This window comes from Leuresthes tenuis, unplaced genomic scaffold (genome assembly GCF_036924035.1).
Source record: "Leuresthes tenuis unplaced genomic scaffold, fLeuTen1.0.hap1 SCAF_10, whole genome shotgun sequence".
NCBI classification, from domain to species: domain Eukaryota; kingdom Metazoa; phylum Chordata; class Actinopteri; order Atheriniformes; family Atherinopsidae; genus Leuresthes; species Leuresthes tenuis.
This window is the reverse complement of record NW_027325364.1, coordinates 10,609,461-10,632,187: the sequence shown is the minus strand read 5'-3', so window position 1 is coordinate 10,632,187 and position 22,727 is coordinate 10,609,461. Positions and strand designations below refer to the sequence as shown.

The 22,727-nt window shown below is 42.1% G+C and overlaps 2 protein-coding genes across 4 annotated transcripts in view; one reads left to right on the top strand and one right to left on the bottom strand.

Annotated features, from left to right (window-relative positions):
- LOC140316197 (trypsin-1-like) overlaps positions 1-22,727 on the bottom strand; it is a 309,543-nt gene that overhangs the window by 231,445 nt on the left and 55,371 nt on the right. The window lies entirely within an intron of this gene.
- lipeb (lipase, hormone-sensitive b) lies at positions 179-22,218 on the top strand. Of its 3 annotated transcripts, XM_072393904.1 has the most exons (14): positions 223-306; positions 3,361-3,401; positions 6,270-6,511; positions 7,426-7,710; positions 8,265-8,355; positions 9,278-9,423; positions 9,779-9,964; positions 10,668-10,820; positions 14,655-14,799; positions 16,307-16,534; positions 17,543-17,743; positions 19,030-19,211; positions 19,990-20,256; positions 20,644-22,218. In XM_072393904.1, the coding sequence occupies exons 2-14, from the start codon at positions 3,374-3,376 to the stop codon at positions 21,046-21,048; spliced, it is 2,559 nt and encodes an 852-aa protein (XP_072250005.1). In that variant the 5' UTR covers positions 223-306; positions 3,361-3,373; the 3' UTR covers positions 21,049-22,218. The 3 variants fall into 3 exon arrangements, with proteins under 3 accessions (XP_072250003.1, XP_072250005.1, XP_072250004.1); XM_072393902.1 differs by lacking the exon at positions 3,361-3,401 and having other exon boundaries at positions 179-306; XM_072393903.1 differs by lacking the exon at positions 223-306 and having other exon boundaries at positions 3,127-3,401.

Sequence of the window (22,727 nt, the reverse complement as noted above, 5' to 3'; positions counted from 1 at the left end):
TAGCCTCATGAATGAGTTTATTTGTACTCCTATAGTAAATTGTACCGTCAGGGCAACCGGGCTGACGCTTATGTGTTTATTAGCGTCGTGATTGGCTACTGGACTGGGATGCGGTCATTCATTGGATCAAATTTTGGCTGGGGCGGGACCTCAGCGCTGCCAGGTAGGTATGTATGAGAGATATGAGAGGCGGTACGTAAACAGAGTGGGCGAAGATGGCGTCGAGCAAGAAAGGTGGAGGGAATGGCAGATTGGAGAGAGGTGTGAATGGTAGACGCTCTTCCAGATTCAAAGAGGGCCCTGTTGGTGAGTTCTTCTGCGGTGTGTCAACCTCGCCCCCTGCCACTTGTCCTTGTAATAACTCTCCCACGTAGACGCTGTCTCCTCCCGCTAGCGTTCGTTAGCCACTAGGTTAGCTGTCTTGAGTAGCAACCGCTGGGTCAGTATCAAAAGATTAGATCGGCTGAATGTTGAATGACCTCAAAACAGTAGGTGTCGATGGGATATGCTTAGACGTATGAAAGTGTTTGCGAAAGAAACGCCATACAAGCCTCTGTCGCTGACATGTCTGTAGTTAAGAGCACTCACTAGTCCTAGACACAACATGACCACTAATAGTTCCAACCTAAGCAGTTGTAGTAGTGTCGTTGCTTTACCTGAGGTTAACTAGCGTTATATATATATCTCATATATGTATTCGTATAAACTTTTCACGTTCTGTGCCCTTAGTCTCAACCGCTGACCCTGACAGGAGCCACCTGAGCAGGTACTCCAGCCGTAGCCAAGAGGGTAGTGGACTAGATTAACGAGATTAAGTTGAGTGTGAGATATGAATGAGAAGGGAGTGTTAATTGTCGTAAAGCGCGGCCCATAAAGCTATTAAGCTGACAGTGGGTACGCCATAATTAGTTCTGTCCGTACGACTCCAGAGTCGGCTGACAAGTGGACATCCTGAAGGATGGTTGGAAACTTCACAGGATACATGCATTGCGAGTCAGCTGGAAGAAAGATTTAACGACCCACCCGCTCTATTTCCAAGTGAAATTGTCCCTAATCTTACTTTAAATGTAACTATCCAACCAGGCCCAGGGCATCATTACTTATGAGTTTAACTACTCTTAAGAGTGGTCCTCAGTAGCTTTGTCTTTGTACATTTGTTTTGTCCTTGCTCTGATATCTAATTTTATTAAAGTATTTGTTTCTTACTATTGGGTCTTTAATAGGCTTAGACCTTTGTAATGAGATTAGAAGATTTTTTTTCTACCTAATCTTTCTTGTTACATAAAGAGTTACTTAGTTTTCATCAGATTTGATTATAGTTACATTTGTCATTGCGTTAAACCGCTGAACTAAGCCCTACATTTGTTGGGCGGGTGGTGGTGTGCACGCTCATTGTTACTAGTTTCCTGTTGTTGCCTTTGACCTTGTTAGCGTGTGAATCTACTGTTGTCTGGGACAGAGCCCCTGCTGTGGGCTCTTCCTCCTTCTCGATTTCTATTTTTAAAACATGCCTCCCATACCTTCAACACTCAAAGTGTGTTTAAGAAGATAGACTAGATATTGTATCTCACAAAGCTTAAGAAATGATATAAACACAGAGGAGCCCAGGGGTTGTAATTCTCACCATGTGACAGATCTTGAGATTTTCTCCTTGCATGGACAAATAAGTGCTTTGTGCCAGAAGGGGGAGTTCCACTTCAAGGGACTGCCAGAGTACATTCTTGTCCTAGGGTGTATATTAAATCAAGCTTAAAATTTCTACTTTATAGACATGATGAATGGAAACAAACAAAAAAAAAAACGCTATAGATTAGAAATGACATACATAAGATCTCAGTTAGGGTGACTCATTTAAGCCTTGTGGGAGGAAGGAACCAGCTCTCTAATTAAAGTTTTAAATAAGCAGACATTTCCAGACAAACGAAAAGCTCGTTTCACTTGTGCAAAAGTTACATTTATTGATTGTAGATGCATTAAAAAAGGATAGGAGCTATGAGTGATATGTCTGGAAGAAAGTGTGTCATCACCAGCAAAAACCTGCCCTTCTTTTATCAAACTTTACACTGTCGTGAGGTATTTAATTTTGGCCAGGAGTCACTCTCTCTTGCAGTTAAGTGGTCTTTTCTGTGACATTTTACTTGTTGCAGAAGGAAGAGCACGGGCAATGACATCATTAGCTTAGTTGTGTCGAAGTAAGTGTTGAATGATCACCGTGTAGCGTTAAGCCAACGTGCACAATACAGAGACACATGTTCCATTATTCAGGTTATATTTTACACTTGTATTTTTCTGTGTGCGACATACAAAAAATCTTTGAATCAACAAGCAGAAAGGGGGCACCTAACGGGTTGGAAAACTTTGGTTTAGTTAGTAAAAATAGGAACAAGGATAAAGGGAGCAGAAACAACAACATTTTTCATGAGTGCTGTTGTTATGTTTTGTGTATTTTCATCTGTGGGTGAGATGTCATATTTCCCTCTATCGAGTTATGGAACAGTCATCTGTTATTTCAGCCAAAATGTCCTCTCTGGGGACATGTTTACCACAGGAAAAATGTTCTACAAATGCTATTTTCACCATCTGTTTTTAGGTTTTCAGAGGTTGGCCGTGCTCTGCATGCATTCCTGACTATTAGTATTTCTCAATAGTTGGCACATTCTGGATATTTCTGCTCAGACGAGTCAAACTATATCATCAGTGTGACTACATTAAACAAGTTTAACACTCAGATGCCCAACATGGCTATCAATAAACACTAGAGCACAACTCTATTAACATTCATAATGTTAATGCTAATTCTTTCCTCTTAGATTAAAGCCAATTCGATCTAATTTTAGTGACTAAAATGCTACCTAACTGTTGGTATCTGAGTGTTCACATGTATTCTTTTGACCTCTGTCGATACAAAGCGAATCCTATAGAAAACTTTTGCCTCTCATGGCTGCATCTGCCAGTGTTGGCTGTGTTTCGCCAAATGAGCCGAAGGTGACGGACTGGGTGTTGCAAGCTGAACAGCCAATGGCAAAATAGTCTGCCTTCACAGGAAGAAAGTTGAGCAGGCCAGAGTTGTTTCTTGATTTCGCCACCTTTTTTTTTTTTTTTTTTAAATGAAATGAAAATGAAATGAAAAAAAGCAGCCAATGGGAGGGACTAACAGACAATAAAGAGAAGGACAGCATGTTGCTTCAGATTAGGATAAGTTATGACAGGCTTGCGTACAGAGGCTCAGAGCTGAAAAGGCACATTGTGAAGACAAGGGAGCAAAGATCAGAAAACCCGATCTCTTGCTTCTCCCTCCCTCCCTTTCCCTGTCTCATTCTCCCCCTCTTTTTCTCCATGCTGTCATTGTTTTCGTGGAAGAGAGGAGACAGACATGGACAGAGCCTTGAACTCAGATGCTGGTAAACATTTTCACTTTTTTTTTTTTTGTTGTATGTTTTATCTTCACCTCGTCCATACCTTTCAGTGTTTGCTTTTACACCAGAGGCCATCTGCAGTTAGTTTTATGCAAACACTTGGTTCGGACTTTGCATGGGCCCCACAGGAGCCACTGTTTGTCTGTGAAGTCGCTGGTGTTGGTTGTTGTACATGATTTATTGATGGCCGCGCTCATCCATCTTTAATCCGGAGAGACGGGGTACAACATAATAGCTGCAGCGCTGGGCTTACAGTGGCTTTTTGTTTGAGTAAACACAAAAGGACATTGTAAAAACTTAATGTTCAGTACTGACATAACTGGAAATAACCCAGGACATTTGCTCAAAAGTCTGAGGCCAGCAGGTGAGTCCGGCTTTTCCTCTTGTGACTGCAGTAGGTGGGAGCCGTCTCTATTAACTGCTACTCTGAAGTGTAATTTGTAAGTGTAATGGCTCCTTTATTATTTCTCTGCTTGAAGCATCATCTCATGTCAAACAGGGGTGTAGCGTTAATTTGGCCATGAGTTGTTTGAACTGTGAACGAGCTCCTGATGAGGTTGTACTGACTCGCCTAACTGTGTTATTTGGATAATATTTGCATATGATCTGTTCACTGAACTTGGATGGAAGTATAATGTCTGCTCACTTCATTGTTATTAAGCAAGTTTCTGAGCCGCTTATGCTTATCTGGGTTCGTAAAGTTCATCCCCAGCTTACTCTGTCAACATCAGGCCTATTGGCTGGCACTGATGAGAGTTATGCCTCCTGCTTTAATTAAGCAGTGTAATTTGTATTCTGGCCGTGCGCCCAACCTGGTTCGACTTCCACAGCGTGGCATTAGTGTGACTGTTTGACTGGACCCGTCACTGTAAGATCACACTGCTGTGAATGTGCCAATGCAGACCGATGAAAACGTATTTATAGATGTTCTCTGCCTTTCGAGATTGTGCTGACGCAATGTGTTGCGTTGTTATGCTGGAAGTAGCTGCTTTTTGTGTTTTGTCAGACCCTGAACATTCGCATCGAAGTGTGATCCTCTGGCTCTGGTCCAAATCCGGAGGTCGAGCGATCCCAGACCCGTACATGTGTCTGTTGTTACCTGTTGAAATGTTGCGGTGTTATAGGCGTTCATCGCTGATGTTTGTGATACATTTGTGTCATTTAGACTGTTGCCTGAATTGGAGCTGATGACCAAAGAGTCTGCTGTGAGCTGACGTCTTTCGCTCTGGAGATATCTGGATATCAGCTCTCATTAGAGACCAAAAGTCTTTCAACTCTGTGACCACGGTTTGAAGTCATTTTGGGTCCCGTATGAGACCGTTTTTTTTTCTCAGGCTTGTTGTCGGGTCCCACTCGGAAACATTTAAGTTTTACGCTAACATGAGCCATCTTTTCCACTCCAAAAATGCTTGACACAATTGAATAATTTCTCTCCAAAACATTTTACAGATAAAAATCAGTATTACAAAATGCGCCTGTTGATTGGAGTTCTTCGATGATGAGTGGAATCAGAGCTATCAAAGAAAGGGAGCAGCCACACAGGAGTTGAAGGGATTTTTCATGCAGTACGTGTGCTTGGAAGAGGATGTCTGGCTGATGAATGCCTCTCTGCAGATGTCGGGGTGGATATGACTCCTCCCTGCTCACTGAAATAGCCTCTTCTATTACTCATCCTGAGTGGTGGGGGAAGTATAATAATTGTGCGATTAGGGTTCTATTATTTCTTTGACCCTCTAGACAATACTTCACTTCACAAGTATTGTTCCACTTTTTAACATTTGAGGGCCCGTCAACACAACCCAACAAGGCTTTTTAGGCGTGTATCTGCAGAAATTTACTTGAAAAAAAGAATGTATCCAAAGCTTTAAGGGTGTGTGCACATTCTGAGGATGGTAAGGATAATTTTCCTATTTATTACGCAAAGTACGGTTTATCAGCTCATATTTCCACCTGCATGCGTATCAGTCATATAAGGTAATTGGTCAGCATCGATCGGAGTGGAAAAGAACCTTTCCTGTGACGGTTTTTTCCCTGGTATCTCTTTTTTTATTTCACAGACTGTTGTTTTAGAGCCTTTAATTTTTTCCTCGGCGTATCTTTTGCCCCATCTTCTCTTACCTCCTTCTCTCAGCATGCCAGTCACCCTATACAGTAAGTACCAGCGAGTTCCCAGAGCTTGTTATGGGAACTGAGGTCTCGGGTGACTCGAGAGAAGAGCACAGTCCAACAAAGGGAGTCCACCAGGGACATGGTGCTGGATATTTATTCAACATTTGGCTCATGATATGAGCAGACTTGATAAACATACTCAGCCATGTTTTGCCAGCTGTATGCCTCCCTTTGGGACTTTTACGTGAGTGTGCTTGTATGTTTTCCTCACTTTCTGAGTAATCTGTTTGTTCCCAGCAGCACGATGTTAGCAGACAGCCTCAGCCTCCTGTTCCTTGCACGCCTGCCTACATCTTGGGGGGGGGATTTTGACTGCTTAGCCTGCGTTTACATCTTTTAATTTCAAGGCTTGCTTAACACGTTTAAATCGATGAGCTTCCGTACACCAGACTATGGGGGATTAGTTAATGGGACTAAGAGAATGTTTTGTCGGCTATATCCAGTGATATCCCACTAGGCACAGAGTTCATTACATGTTCTTTACGGCCGTGGGTGTGGCGTTTGCTTCAAGTTCAAGTACTGATACTATGCCTTTTTTAATTCTATACATAAAGTTGTATCAAAACGGACAACCTGCTGAACTGCAGCCACTCCATTCATACAGTATACTCATAGGGTAACAGACAATACAGCTGTTTCCGTGTTTCATCCTCTGCTTTCCTCTGTTTGTTTCACCGCTCTTAGTGATGGACACTAAGGCAGTGTTTGCGGCCCTGTACACCGTGTGCGAAGAAAATGCCGCTTTCTTCTCAGGAGGAGCTAAGGGCTCACAGGCTGATGCCGCTCGGCGGCTGGTGGAGACCATGCATCTAATCCAGGAGCACGCTCGGAGTCTGGAACCGGTCATCTCTGGCTTTGCTGCCGTTTATCATCATTTTGACTTTGACCCACACATACCTGCTAATGGTTATCGTTCACTAGTCAAGGTAAGCTGTGGGATGTTTAAGGTGTTTTATTTTTGTTTTTTTGTGCGTGTGCATGAGTCGGGTCTTTTTTTTTTTTTCCTGTTCTCATTTAAACCCTGGTGCAGCTTGGAGTATAAAAGACTCCAGAAACTGCAGTACATTGTTGTCAATATTCTCTCTCCTTGTGAGAAACTTCTCAGCAGCACCTCTTTGACTTGATCTTGCTTTGTTTCAAGGTCAGTACATCTGTTTCAAAGATCGATTTTATGTTGCAAATTGGGTTAGATAAATCCTTTAGCAACAGAATTACCCAACACTACTGTATCCATGTTACTTTCTTGTGCAGTTATTGATCAAAAGTCATGACCTTCAGTTGGCGCAGCTCGACACAACTGATTGAGTCGAGCAGCAAATGAATGCTGCTCTGTTTTCTAGTCTCTCGAGTTCCACATTTATAATCCTTCTTATCCCTGCTGTACTACTCTCACTAATCTGTAACACCCTGGTGAAGTGGCAAGTTTTTATTTTTTTTTTTTAAATTTATTTATTTTTTAAACATGCTCACATTTAGGCATATGTCACACATCACTTTCTTCCCGTAAGCTCACCACACTAATCTTAATTACAACTTAAGCGCTCCCAGAGGACATGCCTCTTTAATGAGAGCACAGTTAAACGAGTGCGAGTTGCTTTGTTACGACTCGGAATGGATCTCTTTGTTTCTTTCTCATCATTCCAGAAATAAAGATGAAATTTTGTGAAAATAACTTCTTTGTATTTACTGTTAATTTTATGAAATCAAGCTTTCTCTTTAAGGAAACATTATCATTTGAAGTTGGGGGTTTGGAGATTTTTGATGTTTTTAAAAAAGGTAAATACTTAATTTCTTGATTAGTCCCCAAAGATTTAATAACAGACCTTTTATGCTGTTTCAGGTTGTGCGTTGCTGCCTTCTGCACATCATCCACAAGGGGCGCTACATCACCACTAATCGTCGCAGCATCTTCTTCCGAGTGGCGCACAATGCCGGGGAGATGGAGGCGTACTGCAATGCGCTCTGCCAGCTGCGCGCCCTGCTCTACCTGGCTCAGCGTATGCTGCATGACAACCGCCATGGCAACCTCTTTTTCCAGGATGAAAGCGGACTCAGTGAGAGTTTTGTCCGCGAATACTCATCCATGCATAAAGGTTGCTTCTATGGCCGTTGCCTGGGCTTTCAGGTGAGCACGTAGTCATAACAACGACGAGAAATGGTGGGGAATGGGGAGCACCAGCCTCTTCTACTATGATGCAAAAATTGTATTTTAGTTTAAATGAAAGGGGAATACTTGGATGGAGTTACTCTGGAAGAAATACAGAGGACAGGGTAAATAAAAGCAACCTTCAACTCATTAGTTTTCACAGTCGGAGAAGAAAGTGATTCAAAGTGCTCTCATCTTTGCAATTTTGATAAAGGTCAGAATTTTGCGATCTACCTTGAAAATATGTTGAAACTAGGAGAGGAATGCTAAGGTACAAATTAATTCTGCTATCCAAGCCTGAACGGAGTCGGAGGAAAGAAGAATTGAGCTATTCCCTCTGTTCTCATTTGAGCTTATTGAAATGTGGCGAATCTTCAGAGGCCAAAAAAAAAAAAAACTAAAGAGGGCGGGAGGGAATGATGAAACCTCCCTTTACTGATTTATAACGTCTTACACACCTCTGATACTTTGAAACACCCCCCCCCCCCATCTATGTTTCAATTTCTGCTTTTTTTACCCATCCGTCCCTCCAGTTCACTCCAGCCATTCGACCCTGTCTTCAGACCATCGCTATCGGCCTCGTGGCCTTTGGAGAAAACTACAAGCGCCATCAGTCAGGAATAGGTCAGCATCATCTCATAAGCAGCTGCACCCTCTCAACATCCAGCCACATCGTTCTCATTCACAGATCGTTCTGCATTGCTCCTTGGCCCCTGACTGTGTACCTTTTTGATGTTTTGTGTTTTGGATTGTAGATGCTCTTTCATCCTTTGCAATCTCAAGGGCTAACTGGTGTGCTTCTTGTATATTTCAGAATGTTTTGAACATGCACGCACAGTTATGTATGGAGGCAGTGATAGAAGAAGTAGTAGTAGTATCGTATACACATTTGTGCTAGGCACACATACACGGATATAAATATTTAACATTGAAAAAGGAATTATCCCACTCTCATGGTTTCTTGTGCTCTGTGCTGCGCCACAGTGGACACAGGAGGTATTGCACCCTATGGTGAGTGTACTGGACCGTCTACTCCTTCTTTTTTGTCCTCTGGTTTGAACTGAGAGGCTATGTGACTATACATGGAATATCCCACAGCTCATATTATGCTTAAACGATCTTCACTTAGTACTTAAAGCTGTAGTCGATATTGTGTGTGTGTGTATTTTAGTTTGCAGATTTATGTCAGATATTTGTATAAGAGTTAATCTTTTTTTTGGTAGATTCTGAGCCAAATTGAGATTTGTGAACTTTGCTGTGTTTAAAGGAGGCATTTTTAGTTTTGCTTTATTCCTTCCCTTCACCTTCTCTCTTATTCTTAGTGAGTTTTTTCCATTCTTAGTTGTTTTTACAGGTTAGAATCCATCCCTCATTGCAACATTCCTTTTTATTTTGAGCGTTTGTCAGTGAAGCTTTATTCCAGCTCATCCATTTCTATTCTCTTCTCTTGCTACTATGATTTATTTCTTTTGCATCACCGTTACTCGGACCGTGCTATGCCCTCTCCATTATACATCCTTCTCATCCACCTTCCCTCCCGTCCCAGGTGTGGCAGCCAGCTCTTTCTTTACTTCGGGGAAGTATGCCATTGACCCAGAGTTGAGAGGGACAGAATTTGAACGCATCACTCAGAATCTGGATGTCCATTTCTGGAAGTCGTTCTGGAACATCACTGAGACGGAGGTCCTGTCGGTGAGTAGGTTATTAATGCTTCCTATTACACGCGGAGAAACATACTCTCAGGTGTTTGTTATATGATAGCGTTACCATTGCTCCCCATTTACACAGAAATGAGCACTCCCCTGTTTTTAATTTTAAAGCTGAATCACTTACACTGCGCTCTGCTAAAAGTACCTTTCTGTCTTCATGCAGTTTGGCCTACAGGCCATTAGTAATAATGGAATAGAATTCAATTTATTCAGTGGGGTTCATGATTTATTCATCCAGTTACTCTTTCTCTCCAGTGGCCTGACTATCTCTTGAACTTGTTCTCTTTTCTTTTCTTTTTTTTTTTGCTTCATGTCCATCTTTTTTTCTGTTCCTCCAGAGTCTCGCCAGTATGACATCTACTCAAGTTAAGGTGAACCGAGCTCTCTCAGTGCCCCCAGTGCCCTTTGACCTTCCCCTGGCAGCCAACCACACAGCATGTGTAACGATAGCTCCTCCATCAGCACACATCGGTACCGCTCCGGTTCAGATGAGACTCATCTCTTATGACTTACGTGAAGGACAGGTACTTAAATTGGTATTCAGCTCACTCGCATTTTTGTGGCTTACTTTGAAATTCAATAAAAAGCTTCACAAAGTCAGATTTAATACAAAACTAGACTAGCTATTATAGTTTGAGCACAGCCCTCTTGTGTCCAAAGAATGCTTCTGAATGAAAGTATTTATTGTGTTACCTGGTTTATTGTACGTAGCGCGTTAAACCGTTTTACTGGTCAGTTCATGGCGAAGTTGGTATTCTTATGACCTGCTTGAGCGAACATCAGCCTTCAAACTTTAGCTAAATTACTCTGTCTCTATTGAGTGTCTTTATTTTTCATGCAGGATTTCTTGTATTACTGTATCACTCCCATTCTTTTGAGAGGACCAAAATGCAAGCCAGCACAAGCAGACATCCCTGCTCCTTGTTTCTGCTCATGAATGGAGTTAATGGACTTAACCTGCCGTTACAGGAGGGGTTGGCAACAGGCTGATGCAGAACAACTAGTTAATCCAGCTCTTAAAGGAGTCCTGTGGTTAACACTAGAAATGAATTATACTGACAATGAAATTAGGCTGTGTTTGTAACTTTAGTTTCCATACAGTTCACTATAGTGAGGCAAATATCATGATGGGAATTTTAGCTCTTAATAATATATCTTAATTGTTTTGCTGTCTTATTTTTCCAACTTACTCATGCTTCTAATACCCCTCTCGCTCCTTCTCCCCAGGACAGTGAAACTCTGCTGTCTCTCTCCCGCTCTGAGGGGGGTGCTATCTCTCTATCCCTGGGGCTGAAGACCAAGCGCCTCCCTTCTTCTCCCTGCCTCCTGATCCACTTCCATGGGGGAGGCTTTGTTGCCCAGACCTCAAAGTCACATGAGGTGAGACGGTAGTTCAGGATCGAGACTGATTTCAAAGTTTTTTTTTTTTTTACTTCTGCTAAAATAGTGAAATAATTACTCCAGATTGTAATTGCTGATCTTCTCAGGAGAAAAAAAAAAGAATCAAATTAATTAGAAGCTTTGTAATTAATTAATCGAAATGAATCGCATATAAATATTTGACCTGAAAACAGTGAGAAGCACACATGGATAAAATTTTCACATGGATTTTAGTAGAACATTGAATAATGACTGAATACATAAGCTTCAGCAACAAAACATTTATTTTTTTTTTTTACGATGGTACTTACAACCGTGTTCTTATCGACACTTCCATCCATCCGTCCATTTTTTTTATTTGTTCTTATGCCTTTTAATGGACTGGACAGATAAAAAGACAGAAAGCAGAGAGAGGGGAATGATGCGCAGTAAAAAGCCGTCTGATGCGGGAATCGAACCGGGGCCGACTGCAGCGAGGACTGTAGCCTGTATATACGGGGTGCCTGTAAAACCCACTACTACGCTACAGACTATCCCATCCGTCAGTTTTTTTTTTTTAAAACAAAATTTCCCATCCGCGGGGCCAACCAAAGCGGTCTCATCGGCTTCTTTGTTCTGGTTTGACTATTGTTCACTGTGTTTTGTCGTAGTCTAAAGTCAGTGGCGGCGCCAGAGTATTTTTTCTGGTTCAACTACGGTGGGGCTAACCCACACGGCGGCGGGGCTCAAATCAATGCCATAATTTCAATGTGAATATTAAATAAAACAACATCCTCCCACAGCTAGAAACATACACAGACAGACAGACAGACAGACGGAGAGAAAGAGAGACGGTTTAGTTAATAGTTAAGTTATCCTAAAGCCATATGTAGTCTACCACACAACAGACAAGAGTCAAAACACAGCCCCGATCAATTAGGCAACAAGACTGAAGCAAGGAAGAGCATGAAACAGGCAAAGTGAAAATAACAAAATCAGCAAAGTTTCCAAAAACAATATTAAAACTCACCAGGTTGACATTTTCAAATTAGTGCAATCCACCGGTTTTTGTGACGAGCATTCTCTCAAAGCGCGCTCACATGAGTGAGGTACGTCCTGTGATCGTCACAGCTGTCATCGCAGCTGCCTGACGTGGAGGCGCTGTTGGATTCCGCACTTCTCTTGGTTTTATGGCAGAGCTAACACAGTTCATCTAGGGCTATAGCCCAACCGAGCCCTACCCTGGCGCCGCCTATGTCTGAAGTCATGAACGTTAGTTGGTGTTCCAGTGTAATCGGTATGCCTGAAACTCATCCGGTGAGAAACGTTCCGCGGTGCAAAAATAAGTGCGATTAAAATGCGTTTTTTTTTTAACGCATTAATTGTTGTGTAATTAATTAACGCGTTAAAGCCCTGGCCCTAGTTTTTATAATATCTAGATAGAGAGATATTGATCCTGAAGGAAATTTGAGAATCTAGCCTGTTAACACATTTTGGTATGTGAGGGTTTTGACCTAGCTGTATTATTTATAATGTAACAGCTGGTAAAAATGCAGGAAACTATGATGTAATGTGTTATCTGGCTGCTTCAAACTAATTAAAAACAAGCAAAGCGCTCAGGGGCTGTTTTCTTTTTTTTTTTTTTACCCAAATTTGAATAGTATCAACACCAACGCAGTCCTTTAGCTTCATTCCCTCACTGCCATGTTTTTCGATAGTGTTTTCTCTTCCTAATTGTAATTGAACCCGAGATAATTAAAGTCTTGATGAGACACACACTTGTTGACAGCAGAGGGGCCTGAGGGGTTACCGGGCTGCCTTTTCCTGTCAGTGGTTTGGCATGTAATGAGTCGTTAAGCTAATTATTTTTGTAATTATTCCTTGAGAACTTGATAGAGATACTTTGACCAGACTCCATGTTTATCAGCAAGGTGCATACAAAGCTTACCCTTGTCTGTTAACTATGCTGGTGCATCCTGTCATTGACTTCATTCTGTCCCTCTTTTTTTTCTTTTCTTGTCGAAGATGAAGATTTGTCCGAGATTTACTTTCTACATACCAACACATTTACAGTACCAAAGTTTGGACATACCTACCTGTTTATTTTGAATGAGGAGGGTAAAGAACATAAACATAAAATGTGTGGAGAAGACATTATTTTGTCTTCATACATTACAATATTTGAAACTGTAGCAGGATGAGCACATGCTCAACTCAATGAGTACATCTTAATAGTTTATTTGGAACCCCGCTCCATGTTTATCCTGTGCAGATGTTGTCATCTGTAGCTGTCTGCAGTCTTAGCTACTTATAGCTCTTGCAAGAGACTGCTCAGTGAAAGTGTGAAGGATGTGGATATCCTTGATCTGCAGCTGCATAGTAACTTGAGGATGAGAGGGAGTGATCACAGAGGTGAGGAAGGCTGTCATGTTGAATTAACGAAGAATTGTACAACCCCTCGGAGAAGGATTACCTCGGGCAATATTGGAAGACTTGTCAGACTGTCCTTCTTTCCTCCTCCTCTGGCCTGTCTTTTTTTAATTTATTTATTTTTTATTACAGGCTCGCTCACAATCCTACTAATATCTCGCAAAGTCATTTTTGTTCAGTTGGTGTCCTTTTTGCATTTCCTTATTGCCATATTTTGACTCCACATACTTTTCTCCTTCCAATTTTTTGAGGGTCGTTTTCTATCTGAATAACTCAAAGAGGGACACATGCAGAAGAGAAAAACTGAAGGTTTCTCTGATGGTAGAGGCCAGTGTTGTCCCATAATCCTGTCTCTCATGTCCTCTGGTCACATAGAGACTGACCTCAGTTGCAGGAGCCTGTGGTGGTGAGGCTGTCATCAAAAATGGATGTAATGACATCTGTAAATTTAGCAACTTGGGCAGATGATGAAGTGTTGGATGACAGAGGTAGAGTATTGCAGATTAACAGCTTTGCCTACCTGAAAATGAGTAGGCCTGCAACTAATTCCCTCTTTGTGTATGTGTTTATGTGGCTGTTTTTTTTTTTTTTTTTTTTTTTTTTTGTGAGAAGGAAATGTTTTTAGAGTCATGTAAAATTTAACGGCCTAAGTCCTGCAAACGCAAACATCTCCCTTCTGCCCATTTGTTGTGGATGCTTTCCTTCTTTTATGGCAGGCAGATGATGAGTTGTCTGACAGTCCAATGTCAGTTGACACTCATTCCCACTCGATCTAAATTTTCCTCATAGGAAGGGCTGAAAGACACCACAGCTGACTATAATTTTATTTCCTTTTTAAAAAAAAAAATGTATTTCATGCTGAAATACTGGCTAGTGAGGCGACTTACGAGCATGTACATGCATCATCATCTTACTGCCACTGTGAAAGGAGATCTGTCGTTTTGAGCAGCAGCCCTGTCACAGCAAGTCAACAAGCGTTAGTGAGGTAGGAAGAAAGGACGGATGCTGTATAGAAAGAGTATTGTCACAGCAAGTTTTTATGCTTTGCTCAAGGTCACTACATAAGTACCATAAACACTTGTAGTCTGACTTTAACAAACCACTATGTATTTTAGCAGTTATTTTCAGCCCATCCATATAAATCATCAATACCCCTTTGTCTCCGGTCTTTCTATGCAAAGTAGGACACGTGGGCATCTTTGTTATTACTGTATGAAAAGAAGAGAAATGGAGGTGTCTGTGAAAGCAGCCCTCATTCTCCTTTTTGTTTTCACAGTAAGCCAAAAACACAGAACATTTGGAACTTTTTCATCCATGTCTTTTCTTTCTGTGCTCCTGCCACGGTTTCTCAAACATTTATTAAACATGTACTGTGCTGTTGTTCCATTCATAATGTCAGCCTTCTGTTTTTGTGTGCTTGTGCAGCCCTATCTGAAGAGTTGGTCCCAGGATCTTGGTGTCCCCATCCTCTCAGTGGATTACTCTCTGGCCCCGGAAGCCCCTTTCCCTCGGGCACTTGAGGAGTGTTTCTATGCCTACTGTTGGGCTCTAAGAAACCACCACCTACTAGGTATGCACACATTACACCGTAACGCCTACACCAAAGTCGCACTGGCTTTTTATCTTCCAATACGGACAATCGGTTGACATTTACGAGAAGCTTCATCTGAATAGTGTCTGAGCTCACAGATGAGGCGGTTAGTCACCGGCGATAGGTGATGGCGTTAAATTGCTGCTCTTCCACGTTAAAGGAGCCAGATTGAGTTGGATTGTGCAGCTGGCAGGATATGTTTCAGGCCTAGTGGAGGTCTTTCAGACATGTACCTCCAGCAGGAAGCCTCAGGGCAGACTCAAGACTCTATGGAGAGTGGGGGGGTGGGAGGAGGGAGGAGGAAGCCGGAGAGAACCCACGAATACACGGGGAGAACATGCAATGTTTTGGAACCGATTTTTGCGAATATGTAAATGGTATATTTCAGATTATGTTCACATACACTCACAAGTGTCATAGTCGATGCTGCATTTTGAAATGAAAACCAAGCTTAGAGTCTGTAGATCTGCCAGGCATGAATGCATTAGGGCTCAGATACGGGGAAGGAAACGGGAATTTCTGCAGCAAAGTGCCAATGTTTAAGGTCTGAATGGGGGGGGGATCTGTGATGAAGAACATCGGTCTTCAAGGCAACAGAGACAGCGAGAGGCTAGATGATCGACTTTCATGAAAAGAAGACTCAATTTGACCCTTTTTTTTTTTCCAACGGGAAATGAGCATTACTTTAGAAATACCGTTTCTGCTGTCAAATACAGGGCAGAAATCCAACATTGTATGGAGTTGTTATGCCATGGGCTTACTGTTAAGTGACAGGAATACCTACTCGAACTGGGGGGAAGATTAAATGGAAATTCTCTCTACAGTACAGCAGTTTAAGACTGAAGCGCTTATCTGTCAGACCAACAATCGCCCCAAAGCATTCAGACAAAACTGGGCTGGAGAGGCTGAGGATGTCTGTTTTTATGAAAAATAAATAAAAAAAATAGATGATGTACATGTTTGAATCGAATCCTTGTTGAAAAAAGTGAAGAGGTTTGAATATACTGCACAGCCATTGCATGTATCTGTAATTGTATATTACAGACGGCTAAGGGAAAGTTATGAGATGCCTTAAAATGCGTCGTTTCAGCTGTGCATAGAGTGCTTCTGTGAATCCTGAGCTGGGTCCACCACTTCCTTGTATATGTTGCAAGGATTTATTCATCACTTGGAGAGTGACCGTGCAGTATGCTTCCTGCACTATCAAACGACTGGTGATGCTCAATGCTGAGACAGAAAACAGAATGCTTCCGCTTGCATTTGACTGCATCTGACAGCTGAAACAAACTTGTGTTGAATAGCAATGATTGTGGTTGTACAGCACGGCTGTATTTTTGCAATGAGGCAGACAGCGAGACGGCACCCCTTTACAGAAGTTGCATATTCTCACTTTGGTGGAGAGAAAAGACGCGCCTTTCTTTCACTTCAATGGAATTTTTTTCCTTCCATTCTTCGCTTCATCAGCGTTACATTTTTCTGTCTCCAGGATGGACCGGAGAGAAAGTGTGTTTGGCCGGCGACAGCGCGGGGGGCAACTTATGTGTGACGACATCAATGCGCGCTGCTGCCTTTGGTGTGCGAATGCCAGATGGCTTAGTGGCGGCCTATCCAGCTACCCTGCTGACGGCCTACGCATCGCCCTCCCGTCTGCTTACACTGATGGATCCCCTGCTGCCGCTCAGCGTGCTCTCCAGGTGTCTTAGTGCCTACGCAGGTAAGTTGTGGGTGTTTTTAAGACATCCATCAAGGATTCTGTTGTTTTCTTTCTTTTCTTTATTAAGTGGAGAATTGACTTTAGATTTTTCTTTCTTTGGAGCCTTCCTGTAAATGTTCAGGGTACAGGGTTATGATGGGGCTAATTTTTTTGGGTACCATAGATGATTACTAGATTAAAGTGTTTTGTTTCTTGACCTGGAACAATTGTTTCCCTTATCTATTGATATAATTGAATAGATTTATGAGGTAAATTAAACTCGATCTTCTGCATTCTAACCAGATAATTGTCTCATTTCCGCATTGTACTTCTTTTATTATTAGGGATAGTATAATTAATCACAAAACTGTCGTCTTCTCTTTTATCTAATTGTTTCCTCAGTTCATTATCTTGTCCACAATGTGTATAGTAAACAAAATAACCTAATCTTTGTACATAGCAAAAACAGCCTTGGTAATTTGCACCATCGCAGTAAAGAACCTTAAATTGTTTTCCCAAAATACTTCTTCACTTGTAAGATAGCCACGATTCGTGCAGAATGTCTTATCTAGAGCAGTTTAGTTTGATCAGGCCCTCCCTGAGTCTGGTTCTCCCTGTTAAAAGGGAGTTTTCTTCTTTCCACAGTCGCCTCATGCACGCTCAGGATGGGGAATTAGATTGAAGTGAAGTGTTAATGCTGGTTTAACCCATCTAAGTGGTTCCTTCAGAGAGGCAACATTTTTTTTAAACTGGCATTGACTTCGAATTGGACTAATTTCGATTTGAATCAATTAGATTTGATTGGATTCCTATTATGTTTTAAAGTCAATCTGATTATAATTGGTTTGAATTGGACAGTATCTTTGAAGTGCTTGAGATTACATTAGTTGTGATTTGGCGCCATATAAATAGAACTGAACTGAATTGACTGTTTTGTCATCATTTTTGTTGGTACTCATTTGTGCTCACTGAAGTAAAACTTTCTTTCTTCTGTACATCTTTTTCCTGCCTACGCCTCTCCTCCTCCAGGCAATGAGCCACAGACGGAGAAGCAGGTAGAAAGAGTGAGCACGCTGAGCCTGGTGAGGAGAGATACGGCTCTGCTGCTGCGAGATTTCCGACAGGGAGCCTCCAACTGGATCCACTCCCTGCTGGATACCAACAGAGCCTCGGCCTCCCCAAGTACAGCTGCAGAGACTCCATCTGGAGCCACTGACACACCTGCAACTGGTGTGTATATGTGATTGTGTGTGTGGTAAGGAGGAACATTAGAGACGATGTGGGTGGTGTGAAAGTGTGTTGCTTGGTTGCTATTGGGTTTTAGAATTTTCTATAGATGCAGTCGGTTTGTGTATTTGATCATATCTCTGTGCAGAGAGTACAGCTCAGGTGTGTAGGTGCACTTGTTTTTGGTTCCTCTTTGGAAGCTTTTCTGGCACAAACGTTAACCTTGTGGGGACAACTAGTTTTCATGGGAATTAAAGCCTTGCATTAATGAGGTAAACGTCATTACCGAGGTCCTGGTTAGGATTGGGTACAACGTTGGAATTGAGAATTGAGGTTAAAATTGGAGTTAAGCTTGAGTTGGGTCATGGTTTCAGGTGGGCATTTGGCTTAGGCTGCTAACAATGAATGGAAGTCAGTGTGTTGATAAGGGTTGCTTCTCAAGTTTGTCTGTGTGTGTTTTGTGTATATGTACCGTTCACTTCCCGTAGTTTCAGTGTGCTCATTAAGCCTGTTTAAGTGTTATTTGTCCAATATCAGCCTGCCACAGTTAATTTACAGGCGATATGCAGGAGGTCACTGATGTGGATCCCATTTCTTCAGCATCCAATTCACCAATTACTGCCCTATCCCACCCTGTTGCTTAATACTCCTCTAGCCCATTTGTATCCGTTCTCCTCTTTGAAGCAGCAGGGCCTGGACAGTAATTGTTAAATTACTGAAAGGGAATCATGATTCCCGTGCCATCTCCTTTGTTAGGTGACACCCAATCAAATAGGAGTCCCTTGGGTGAGTCTATATTATTAAAAGGCCATCATGGTGCTGAGATTGTACATGATTAAAAAGATGGGGGATCTGTGATGCTTTGTAAGGAGGCCAGTCATGACGCTGCTTACAGTGGTGTTTGGACAGCTCAGGGCAGGCAGATGATATCACTGAGACAGCACTTTTTGAATTTCCTCCCCCTACTTCTCCTCTCTGCTTTCTGACATATCCCGATTTACATATTGGACTTTTAACTGCCGACTGTCAACCAGAAGACGTACGACAAGTGGAAACAGTAGAATGAGTGAAAGTGATTTGAGTTTATTTTTAATATGTCCTCCAACTGACATTTAGCCCAGATGAATCAGAGCTGGCGTCTTTGACCTTTTTTAAAAGGCCATACACTTTTTTTTTTGTAGTTAATGGTCTGGATTTTTAGAGTCTGAGTTCAATTTTTTTCTTTTTTAGCATTCATCAGTTTCCTCCTTCTTTGCTTTTTTTTATTTTTTGTTTTTTCTCCTCCTCAGAAACGGTGAGAAAAAGCATTTCCGAGGCGACGCTCTCTTCTCTTCACGCTGACCCTCCTGTGCCCACCGAGCCATCAGAGTTCCCCAGCAGGAAATTATCTGTGAAGAGCAAGACTTGCCAAGACTTGGGATCCCACAATGATTCCATTGCCCAGGGTGCACCGCTCATCTCCGAGCGCGCTGTATGTCATGCTCATACTTGTTTACATTGAGTCTAGCTTGCTCTTAGCGGATGCTTTTATCGAGAAGATGTTAACACTATTAAACAAGCAGGAGCTGCAGTGTGAGAATTTAACCAGACATTATAGGATCATATCATATGTGACAGCGATTGTTGTGCCATTACAGTAAAGAGAAATCCCTTATCCTTCCTTATGATCAGGTTATCTCTTGTCTCGCACTGCTTGCAAGAAAACGATTTGCTGTACAGTCATAGACTGTGTAAGAGGTTAAAGATGTTTCAAGCAAAGAGATACTTTGGCACGCTATCATACAATGCTATCTACCCTGCAGCAACGTGCATGCATCAGTTTTATGAATTCAGCTGAGATTATGATACTCACCCCTCACAGATTTGGCTTTGAACTGCTCCCAGAAAATCCAAACTTTTTGGTTGTGTGGGATCCTGGCAAGGTGCTGCAGATTATCTCTGCATGTATTTTCTCACCGGCAGATTGGATGGGTGACATAAGAGAGTATATTTGCTTTCTTCCTTGAAATTTGTACTGTTTAGCCAAGACACTCTTTAAAAGAACTTTAGATTTTCCCAGGAACAAAATGTCCATGCATATATATATAAGCAAGTTTGTTAGTCAAATATTTCAAGCCTATGCTTTCCTAACCTTTAACCTCCGGATTATTTAAAAAAAAAAATGATTTCTTTCTTTTTAAAAAAAATTAATTAAATTTTTTTTCTATTTAACCTTATCTGAATTCTTTCTCATCTTTTCTGTTTTTTAGCTCGAAGATGTGAGTTTCTTCCTCTCCAAGGACCCAGATCCCTCCTTTACCCACGACCTGTCTTCCGTGGCCATACCTCCCCCTGCTGGAGAGGAGGGATCAGAGCTGGGGCACCCCAGAGAGTTTCCTCTGGGGTTTGAGCCATTGCGCTCCGAGCAGCTGGCTGAGATGAAGGTGGAGAGTTCTCCGGTGGTCAAAGATCCTTTCTGCTCGCCTCTGCTGGCCCCTGACAGCATGCTGCAAGGGCTGCCACCTGTGCACATAGTGGTGAGAAAAGTTTTAGTTGGATATCCAGGGGCACATCTTCCTTGAGAGAAAAACATTTAACCTAAAGTATGGCAAGGATAGGCTGACAAAAACAATGTACAATTCTCTGTATTTTATGAGGACTTGAGCTTAAATGATTTTTTTATTTAAATTTTTAATTACGCTTGCTCTTTTGAGGGGGGTGTTGTACAAAAACAGAGAAACTAGTGCTGATTCTTTGGTGGCTTTAGTGAGTCAGCATGTGTAAAAAGAAAGCAGGGACAAAAGAGACTGGGATACTTGGCTTGCTTTTCCTCATCCCTTAATTAAGATTCCTGACATGTCTGAAGGGAATTAAAATTTGTTTTTCACTATTCTGTCCCCTTCTTTTCTGTTTCCTTCTCTCAGGCTTGTGCATTAGACCCCATGCTGGATGATTCTGTGATGTTTGCCAAGCGTTTGAGGAACATAGACCAGCCTGTCACTCTGTGCGTGGTAGACGACCTTCCCCATGGCTTCCTCAGCCTATCACAACTCTCCAGGGAGACGAGGGAAGCAGCCAATATCTGCGTGGAGCGAATTCGCGCAGTCTTCACCCAGAAGGACACACCCCCGGAGCCACGCAAGCACCGCAAGCTGGAACGGACCGATAGGGGCGTATCGTCTCCTTCAGGGGAAACCGCTTCTCTCTTTGTTGGCCCCATTGAGGAAGCAGAGCCAACTGTTGGTAGAGGGGCTAAAATAGCCGATGGGGAGGCCTCAGTTGCTGTGGCATCCCAGAATAACACTGACGCTGGTGGCATCGGTGCTTAGATAAGGTTAGATGTGGGTGAGGGGATGTCTGCAGTTCAACACAGGAATGAGGGGAGAAGGAGTAAATGAAAGTCAGTGATGTAGGCAGTGCAATGCCTGAATGAGAGAAGAAGACAGCATCCTGAACAAAGGAGGGGGTAGGAGGGGGCAGTCTAGGAGATTGCTCAGTGGTTTAAAGACAAAAAGAAAAAGTGGAGCACTAAAATGTATCTTGCTCTGCTTTACAATTCCTACCACTTGTCCCTGCAATATTATGCATCAACACAAATCTGGCAGCCAAAACGAACACACCCACAGAAGACAGTCATGTTTTAGAATGAGATGATAATTTAGAAGCTACTTAGATCCAAGACCAGCACTCGCACACTTTCAGCACACAGAGCTGCTGTTAGGCGCTGGAGGGTCAGACATAAAGCAGCGTGGAAGAATCTTAAGACGAGGCCTGAATGGGTGATTCATCTGGGCCGAGGCAGGCCCTAATCAGATGGTGGCAGGCAAACTGTACGCTTTTGTGTAGAGTCATCCACATCAAAATGGCCACTTGTCTTTTAGGGATCCACTCTAAATCCCGCCTAATAACTCCACATTGTGTTGTCCATTATGCCAGTTTAGTAGTCAATACAGCTCACTTTGTGGATAGCAACTCTGTTGACTTTCCCCTTAATACAGTTATGAAGCTGAAACCCAACCAACCGACTGAAAGACCTGAAACTGGAGAAGTGGATTCCTTTCTTTCTCAAGGTTTATTTTCAGATTTTAAAGCGTATTGTATTAGTTTTTTTTTATTTATATCAGTTTGTATTGCTGTTACAATCCCTGAGTCCTGACGGGCTCGTTTGATTTGTGCACTCTTATTTAATATAATCATTTGCTGTTTATACCATGGTTTTAAACATGCTCTATATTTACCTCTGCTTCTTCAGCCTCGGCTGCTCTGACTTCCCTGGCCTTTCCACTTAGGCTCATATCTTTTTCTCAGTGAAATACAGTAATTGTGAAGAGAAAATGTAAAGTAGTACAAAGGGTAATGGTGCCCTGTCTCACTGCTGCCTTTTGCTTTTTGTATTGCAGATATTAGTAATACAAAGACTGCATTTAATTAAGTTTTGCAATGAAACTAAGCTGCGTCCGTCTAAAAAAAAAAACTAAACAAAAAAAAAAAAAAAACAAGTGCAAGGAATCTGTGGTCCCATCTTTGTAAGTAATGTCTCTCAGATGTCATAAAAGGCCAAAGGGGGTTTTATTTTTATTTTATTTTTAATATTTCAAGACTGGAAAGCAGTTGTTCAGTGTTCTCCCGCAGAGATGGAGTCGGACAGAGTGGAGCAGTAAAAAGCTCAGCTATCAATACTCATTTTAAACTTGACTGCACCGATTTCCTTGCAGGTTGTCACAGCTCATCTCCAGATGTTGCTCACTACTTCTCTTTGCACTATGCACCGCGTCACAGTACCATTCTCCGTCGGGATTTCAGACCTGACAACTGGTGTTTTGTTTTTTTTTGTTTTCGTCCAATCAGAAGCCTTTAGGCTTTAAAGTGCTTCGCTGAAAAACCACTCGCTCATATTTGGCCAACTAAAAGTGTCTGCTGGTCCGGATATATTTGCTCCTCGTTGCTACCTCTGGAGTTGACTTTGCTTTTGATTACTTGAGGACGATCTGAGTGGGCTGCCATCGAA